Source organism: Plasmopara halstedii (assembly GCF_900000015.1).
Source record: "Plasmopara halstedii genome assembly, contig: Scaffold_350, whole genome shotgun sequence".
NCBI lineage: Eukaryota > Oomycota > Peronosporomycetes > Peronosporales > Peronosporaceae > Plasmopara > Plasmopara halstedii.
In genome coordinates, this window is record NW_020187271.1 from 714327 (window position 1) to 723217 (window position 8891).

Here is an 8891-nt window from a genome sequence, read left to right on the forward strand (position 1 = left end):
TACTCTTCCGTTTATAATTGAAGCTGTATTCATCTGTTTTATTTGCAGCAGAGCCGCCCATATTTAAGACCTTATTGATTTGCATGAATACTGGCAGTCCCGCCACGCAGTGGCTTCTTGTTACGGTGTAGCCACACCATTGTGTGTCTACATCGACTTGTGTAATCTACACCTTTTCACGGTCAAACTATCTTAAGTGACAATCTTTCATACCAGGGTACGTGTAACCCGTTACAGAAGGCCTATTCGTCCAGAGGATTGATACTCCAACACTTTAAGTTCCATTCTTGTAGAAGATACTGTCTTTTATGACTCGGTGGTGGAATTGACTTCAAGTCCTACCAAGTGAAACGGAGTGGCCGTTTACTTTGCACAGATAAAGTTTGACTCTCAGATCCCGCATTAGCAAACGCATAGTCGATAGGTCATGCGCTACTATCAGGAGCAAAGCCGAAAGGCCTAGATAACCAACACTGTTAGTTTACTCGGCTATATCGAGATCACATACTTTTCAAATTATCTTTTATTATAAAGCTTTAAGAATCGTACATTTCATCAATACCGATATTTCGGAAGTAAGAGTAGTGTAATATTTGTACAACTGTTTAGTAATTTACTTGAGGCAGTTGTATCACTTTTGTAATTTTCAAGCTCACAGTTATCAGAAGTTCAACTGATGTATTTACAATTAACAATTTTTCTTCTTGAGAAATTTTGATTGGTAAAGTTTTGGCCGTATAATTAACATTGCTTTAAATAATAAATTTCCAACATCACTAGATTACATTCTTAGTGTAGCTTGTATATCAATATATAGGAATCATCTCATGAATGTAGATGCATGTGGTCACATCCGCAAGTATTATCAATCGTAAGCAATAAATGAGAAAGTAGTATGGAACACAGATTTACTCTCTACAATTCATGACGAACTTTTCAAATTGGAGCGGGTAGGTAAAACAAACGAAGTGTTTTCATTTAAGTCGCTGCTTTAACTGTTTACACTACAATATATTGGTTTGACAACTGGCATGTTAAAAGAAAAGAAAAAGAGATAAACAAATGCTGAACAAGACAAAAATGGCAACTGAAGTCTGACACCTAATCAGACAATTTCTAATTTCCATTGTCGGCAGTATCGGATCCCTGAAGACTCGTTAAAGCATCTTCTGCTCTGGTCCAGATGGTGGTTGTCCTGGAACAACTTCAACAGGATTTCTCAATGTCCAAACCGGACCGATCGCATCAATCTCCTCCCCTTCACGACCGAAAAATGCAGCAAGTTGATGATTATCATCTGGGGCTTTGCAACCTTCTTTCTTCGCCGTACCCTTCCTCTCTTTACCTCCCTCGATATACCTACCCGTGTTAGTCATTAATCTAATATAGCCGATTCTCGTGGTCGATGTTTTTGTAGTTTGCACCTCAAAATATTTGATGTACTCATCCGATGCTAAATCGTGATCGTGGCATTTATTTTTACTGCCGTGAAACGGATCTTGTGACATGCCCTCCGGAGGCACGAAAGTAATACCAATACCATCCACGCGATCGCCATGGCATAACGTGATCTTGGTCACCTTTTGACCAGGAACTACCATACTGGTATCGTCAAACGGTCTCCCATGCGGTCCACCTGTCACGGTGCATTTCTCGACGAAATCGGGAAGGTCATACATATCACCTTGAACAAAAGCAAGCGTAGCGAGAAAGGAAAAACAGATCTTCATTGCGGTGACTCTTTGTTGAGGATGAGAAATATTTTGGAATGACTTGTTTCGGCCAGTGCTGATTGCTGGTATAGAAGACTGCAGAGCGTGAGGTAGTAATGTTAACTAAGCGAATTATCGGAATTTCCCAGATCAAAACGAAGATCGGTCGGTAGCAATTTGTGGGGCCAAGGCTGACTGGCTTTCACCTCATCCTGTTATTATCGAGAACTCGAGAGTCGAGTGATCGTTACCGATTTAAATTGATTTTCAATGCATTGAAAATCAATTTCTTATGAGGCACCAATGCATTCTTTACATGTAACAGCCATAGTATTGTGAGAAGAAGATAATATAGAATCCTTTTTGATAACATAATACAATGTCGTACGTCGCAAGTAAAAGGATGCTCTTGCCTATCGATGTCGTCGCTGATCTCATAGAATGGGATCGAAGTCGTGAGCTACATAGTCGGTATAGCGTGTCATATGTTATGTAGATGCGCCAGGCTATTTCACGTTAGACCACACAATTTCGCGAAATCTCAGAACAAAGAAAAGGTATTTAATGGAAAGTCGAAAAAATAGCCAGCCATGTGTTTTATTTCGGTGGATTGCTTGACGGCGCTCTAACGAATGATAAGACACCAGATGGAAGAAGCTTTTCCTCAAAATGGTCCCCTAGGCCAAAGCAAAAAATGCAAAGCATATTTCTTTTACAAATAGAATAATTCATTGGATTATGGTGTACGTACGCATTACACTTTTCAGCTGTTCCAAACAACTGACTCACTCACTCTATGCAGTACATATTCCAGCAGAGTTATTCCGAATGGTAGTTATTTAGTACTAGTCTAAAGAAGATGTATCTCAAAATATATAAGTTACTACAAGCAAACTAAGTATCTAGTTCATAAATAGTCTCTAGGTTTCGCATCCCAATTAACTCTATAACGTGGACTAATTATTCAGAGCTTTCGTTGTGTAAGGTACACAGAATATCTGTCGCACTCGGTAGCACTTGTCGTCAATCCGACGATCACTTGTATCCTCCGAAACAACGAAAATTGAACTGTTCAGCTATGTGACATCGAGACATATAGACAGAATTAGTGGGATAGTATCTATTAATAGTTCCAAACAACAACAGATATTATCAACTTTTGCGTAAGGCCGAAAGCGATGATCATTTGCCCGTCGTTGTTCACGTGCTATGATGTTATACCTTCGCGAACGCTCTTACCAGCATTTGGCGATAGTAACATTGACTCCCCCCTGGGGTTGCTTACGGTAAGCACTCCACCATTCGAGCTCAGAAACGAATAAAAATCTAGCAGTCTCGCTTCCATACACGGTAAGTCGACTAATTTCAAGCCGCTTAACGTGACCTCGGGTGGTTTGCACTGTGTCGACTGAGAAAGAAAGAAGCGGGTTTTATTGTACCTCGTAATAATCAAGAGCAATGCAATTATGTCCTTAAACGAGTGACACTACTGAAGAGAGCTGGAGCTCACGGCCCAGTGTTATTGTTGTCGACGCCAGTGTTCAGTGTTTTAAAAGACCTTGAAAAGTCCTGCGGGGCTCAGGATCTTCGTCTAGATACATATGACCGCGCATCTGTTGAATTTAGCAGAAAATATGCAAAGGCATTCCGAAGGCCAAATAAGGTATCACATCTTCATGTTTACGCGTCGAAAGTTTCGTAAGGTTTCCTCCAATACATGAGGGCTGGACAGAATAGTAGTTCCTGCGCTCTATACTTGAATTTGAGATACGATCTCATCCCATGTAATGTCTTGTTTGATTACCGCGATCCATAAATAGAAAAAAAGTTCAAGCGCTTAGAATTCCATATCATTGCATATTCGGGTAGCCCCAGCGAGCCATATTCCCAGCATGTAACAGAGACGCATCACTTTTGGGGCGAGCTTAAAATTGCGATAGCCTCGAGGATTATGGTCATTGTAGTTGGTTTACTGGGACAAGAATGTTCCAGGTTACGTCGTGATCCCAAGAGCTTCCTTTTTGTAAGACGTTCCGTGTCTCATGTGTCAGAGTCGATCTCTTAGTAAGAGCGACTATGTGTGTACCTCATTTATTGCTTTTGACATTATTGTTCGCCGATGTGAAAGATGTTGACATTCATTTGATACTTTGATGTAGATGTTCTGAAAGTTGCTGATTATGCATCAGGAAGTGTCTGGTGCACACGCCACAAACAGTAGTCTGTGATGTCGCTGTCTAGGCAACATTATGTAGATCCACAAACCAAGTTTGACAATGGATGTGTCATTGGATGTGCAGCGCACAAGAATTCGGATGGAGCGCCCACCTTCAAAATTTGCAAGCAGCTCTTAAGTGTATATGCTTGGACAAGATATTCGCCATAACATAGACAAGGGAATACAAAACCCTCTCTTTCAGGTGTTTTATCAAGGAGCAAGGTATATGGCACAGATCCCGCGAAGATCCAGCCAAATTGGTTAGTGCCGCCGACCCAGAGATACACGCAGAAGTGTCTTGTACTGTGTTACGCGGATCATGCTGATAAATATGATTTGTCTTCACAATAATCTTCGGGAAATTAATGGCAACTGATGTCGGGGTGAGGCAGATGATGAGGCCTTTAGAGCTTTAAGTAAAGTCAATTGAGTGTTGTGATTCTAGCCAAACCAAATTTAAACTAGCCTTTAAAACTTTCTTCTATGCCAAAGACTGTGCTTGACTACATGCAGATGCGAATGGGCATGAACGCTTAATCGCATTTGAGTCTCGCCGACATCAGCGACAGATCATAACAAGTCCGTACTTGACGCGGCGCTACTAATCATGATGTGCGTTTTTGAGATTGCTAGACTCTTACCTACGCAGATCATGCGCAGTTGCCCACTGGGACGCCGTCGCGAATAATAGCAAGATAATATACCGAGTCGATAGATGCGGTCATGCTTTGTTGAAGCGTTTAGTCGCGCATATCACGATAGTGACGTCTTTTATATGAGGTCATACGTGTAGCGTACAGGTAAGATGCAGAATGTGTAGGTTTGCAGAAAACTTCGGAAAGGGGAAATTTTACAATTGGATTTTGCTTCATCGAAGCGTCTAATTGCACGCTTGTGTCGTCATCGCTCCTTTCAATGCTTGTTGTATGCAGCACTGATTCCACGTCACCTCATGGTAAGGATATCAACTACAAATGTTGTATAAAGCGCACGATCCCTCGTTGGGATGCCACCCCGATGGTGGGCAAATAGATTGCCCAGTGAACGCTACGTACTGGTGGTTCGTCATGTATAAGTGGGCTCTTCAATATGTACGCGCGTGCAATAGCGTCAGCAAATTAAACTCTCGCCACGACTGACTCCAATTTATTGATTTCGGCAGAGTGTTGGCATCCCGAATTATGGATTTGATGTTTGTGGTATTAGCCAATGCGTTCTGGAACACCAATATTATGGGATCAGTGGCCGCTGGAGGTATATCCTCCGTATAGTTGCGCTGAGCTGATTTTTTAACATCGTTTTCGTCAATTTGGCTTGGTCATTATTTAAGATCGATATTCACGCTTCACATCACAATTCTACCAACTGTGTCCTCTGGCTGCCTGTTTGGGCATGCACACCGCGTATCATTGGCCGACTCGTGGTCACACCTAGCACGTACATCGAGTCGCGGGGGTATCTCTCAAAGGTCTCGCGCATAGAGCCTACGGTTGTAGTGGTATGCTGCTGATCATTGCTTTCGTGATAGATAATGCCTTATATTTAGCTTCCAGGACAGGCCCTTGGTTGTTATGTTTGTGAACACGGTGTTTGTGCAGACTCCGCGAAGGTCAAAGCAATAGTGGAGTGACCAATACCACAGAATCCAAGGGTTTCAAGAAATGGATCGCTTCTCGCGAAACTACGCGGAAATGGTACGACCATTTTGGTTCGATTAGTGTCAATGATTTGGTTCAGCCCTCATGCCCACGCCCTTGTGAACCAAAGCCTTAAACTGACGCCTTAGACCGCTCGGCTTTCTCTTCTTCCTACACCCTAGTTTCTTTGACGCCGCTGCAAAGCCTTAAGGAGTGTCGATACAGTTGGACTTGCTGGTATCACTCCGAGTATACTTCGTTGCAAAATTACTGCTTGTATCTGGACAAATCTGAACGTTTTTTTGCCAAATGAGCGGCGCTACGACTGAGAGTCAGGTTGCGCAAAAGCAAATGCAAGTACTTGATGGATAAAAAAGAAATATGAAGATATAGTGGGCCAACAAGCTTTATCAAATCTAGTTATCCTACCTATGAAAGCAATGTCTGCAGTGTATACCACAAAGCTGCGACCGTGAGGCATCGGACAGCTCACATTTGCAAAAATACATTGAGCTATATTCCCAACCTTTCGAAAAGAGTGCTAGTATATTCTGCGCTGTACGTGCATTGTAATTAATGCATAACGATTGGACTATGACGAGCATAACGGATGTGAAGCACTTTATTGTAATATGAGTTGCTGACAGCAAGAACTTTCAAGAATAAGTTTCATCTCATAATTTACTTTGTGTCTTAAACTTCGCAAAATCAATCATAAAATCACACTCAATTCGGGCGTTTGGGGAAGCTAGAGCTGGCTCACACGACTGTAATACAGCTGTAGCAATGTGGTAGCCCCGTGATACGCGTTATTTAGTGCGAAATCACAAGACACTATTGCCAGCTTTCAAGACCAAAGAATTGGTCTTCATGGAACATATGGATCCCAATTGCTGCGGCTTTGATCACATGCAATATTCCTGGATAGTGGTGGCATATTCGATCAGGTTTCGATTGCAAAGCGTCTTGTAAGCGCTTGTTCTTTGGTTGTACATAATGTATGGTGACGTAAACGCTTAAGCGCACCTCTAAGGCAAGCAGCTCCTGCAGAAATAATTTAAAATTGTGTCGTGACCGAACCTGCCAAAATGTTGTGACTTTGCGCTTGTTGAAGGACAAGCTCGGTTTGTGTAAGAAAGATACCATATTGGTTTTGGGCTGGATATCGTCGTAAGCTTCACAGTAGGGTCTTGGGACTTTTTGACTTCGGGGATAGACAGAGTAGGCTATTCGTGCAGATGAAAGACGAAGCGTAAGGAACGTCTCTTCCTCGGCTGATAACTTTACATTATGTCTTTAAGTGAAAACAGGCGCTCGGTCTCTAGCTTTCCATTGGCCGCGAGGGCTTTGCCTGCTTCAAGGACTCGTTGAGCCATCACGATAAGAATATTGATGCAGATGAGATACGTACATTTATGTGCAAGAAGTGGCGATAAATTCCAAGCTCATTAGGTGCCCATTAAGCGATCACGGGTCGCGATGTATTCAATAGACAGAGTAAGCGTGGGCCTTAGTATGGATTGCATCGGTATGAGATATGGTGTAAACGAGCACGAACCGTACTATGGAGTACGTACCTTGCTACAATTTTGTACAGAGGGTAGAGGGATTCGTACCAATGAGACAATAAAACTTTGTAATGCAGAAGTCCGCTAGATATATTAGATGTTAGTCGCACGTCATAAGATGTCTATAAGTTTCTATTGACTATTGTAGAATCTTGGTATGTGATAGCCAGAAAATGTCTTTTATGCCACTGTTGCATCATAAGATCAAACTACTTAGTCTATCAATGCAGAGTCAATGGGTCAGACTTCCTAGGCGTAAAGTGCGCGGCAATCACGTCGCGGGTAAATACTGATATGGTGCGGGTGGCCTCTCAAAATGCAAGGACAGCGTTAACAGTTTTGCAAGACTCTAAATTACTGCTTAGCACAAAGCATGCAGGCTAGGCATGCTTAGAAACGATCAATATATTATAATCAAAATAGTAAAAGCTCAAGAATGTGATTTGCTGCTACGCTACTGTCATTTTCATTGCTGGACACATTGCAGTAAAAATTTGCTGAGTTGAGCGATCTCAGTCTGATTATGTTGAAAACATCCGATAGGTATATTTCATCTTCATGAATAGCTTCGAATGCCAAATTGATGTCATATCACATAAACGTTCGATTGTAGGACACTTGCAGGTACGCTGATGGTATATCAGGCGGATTGCAATGCGCCAAGACTTATTATGAATATTCTTGTACCCAATGCAATCGCTTGTTCTTTGTTCCAGATGACAAACGACGAATGCAAAAAGTTCACCTTCAGACCACGATTCTCTTGCTTGCCACCAGACAACAAACTTTTGCTGAATGCTGGGCGTTACAAACCTTAACCAAGCAACCTTCTTCTTTACTCACACCGCTTGTTCTCATCGTCACGAATCCTAAACTTTTGCCGTCTGCAATTGTGATGGCGATGCTTGTCGCAAGGTCTTAGTATCTGAGCAAGTCAGTTAAGTGTGAGGTCATGTAAAATGTGGCGCTAGTTGTCCTTTAGATCGTCCTCCACTAAATGCAAATACCGCGTCATCGCTGATAAGACGTTTTATGACCGGCAATCCCGCTTTATGTGACAAGCCCAGTCACAGCTAGATGACTTGTTCTTGAGTCCGCTCTTAATATCGTAGAGCATCGCCTATCGAGACGTCACCTACAATCAATCTCCAGGGCTCTCGATTTACGCACAATGCTTTCTACCTAACCTTCTCTATGTACAACTTTTCTGATTTATAAAGCATCTTATCCCTGACTGCAATATACGAGATGCTCTTCGCATTTCCATAATCAATTAGACCAAATAATACTTTGACGTCGGACTGCTGAGAAGTACCACTAGCTGATTCGAATCGTCAAGTGGCTCTACCGCTTTCGATCAGCCGACAATCGAGTCGCCAGAGCAGACTAGACACCGCTTCACCATTCTAGTACAGCTTGTCATCTCAAAGGTTTGGATGTCGACGCAGCATCGTCACACGATTGCACAGTGTTAAGCGGTTGTAAAAATCACGTAGCGTTTCCCATGCCTCCATGGACCTCGTGGTCGACCGCACTTGGTCTGATGTTCAATATCAGCATCGCGCAGATCAAAACGCAATGCCTTGGTGTCGGTCACATGCCACGCCTCTATGCTATAGCTCTCATCCTTGACGGTAATGGCATGCTTCATAAGAAGATAAAAATCTGATTGAATCACACAAATCAGATTGACGCAGCAGCAATGATTACTGCATCAAAACGCGCATTCTCCTCGTGCTTAAGTTTCAGTAGTAGA

At 42.5% G+C, this 8891-nt stretch overlaps 5 protein-coding genes across 5 annotated transcripts; 3 read left to right on the plus strand and 2 right to left on the minus strand.

Annotated features, from left to right (window-relative positions):
* Positions 1-1157: 1157 nt before the first annotated feature.
* Positions 1158-1730, minus strand: PHALS_09190 (Mannose-binding lectin; the record flags this gene model as incomplete). Its single annotated transcript, XM_024724647.1, has 1 exon — positions 1158-1730. The coding sequence occupies one exon, from the start codon at positions 1728-1730 to the stop codon at positions 1158-1160; it is 573 nt and encodes a 190-aa protein (XP_024575503.1).
* A 1160-nt stretch (positions 1731-2890) lies between these two features.
* Positions 2891-3124, plus strand: PHALS_09191 (uncharacterized protein; the record flags this gene model as incomplete). Its single annotated transcript, XM_024724649.1, has 2 exons — positions 2891-2998; positions 3068-3124. 2 exons carry the CDS (start codon positions 2891-2893, stop codon positions 3122-3124), a joined length of 165 nt encoding a protein of 54 aa, XP_024575504.1.
* A 2015-nt stretch (positions 3125-5139) lies between these two features.
* PHALS_09192 (uncharacterized protein) lies at positions 5140-5440 on the plus strand (the record flags this gene model as incomplete). Its single annotated transcript, XM_024724650.1, has 2 exons — positions 5140-5184; positions 5261-5440. 2 exons carry the CDS (start codon positions 5140-5142, stop codon positions 5438-5440), a joined length of 225 nt encoding a protein of 74 aa, XP_024575505.1.
* Positions 5441-6401: 961 nt separating this feature from the next.
* On the minus strand, positions 6402-6713 carry PHALS_09193 (uncharacterized protein; the record flags this gene model as incomplete). Its single annotated transcript, XM_024724651.1, has 1 exon — positions 6402-6713. One exon carries the CDS (start codon positions 6711-6713, stop codon positions 6402-6404), a length of 312 nt encoding a protein of 103 aa, XP_024575506.1.
* Positions 6714-7046: 333 nt separating this feature from the next.
* PHALS_09194 (uncharacterized protein) lies at positions 7047-7298 on the plus strand (the record flags this gene model as incomplete). Its single annotated transcript, XM_024724652.1, has 2 exons — positions 7047-7214; positions 7284-7298. 2 exons carry the CDS (start codon positions 7047-7049, stop codon positions 7296-7298), a joined length of 183 nt encoding a protein of 60 aa, XP_024575507.1.
* Between the last annotated feature and the right edge of the window lie 1593 nt (positions 7299-8891).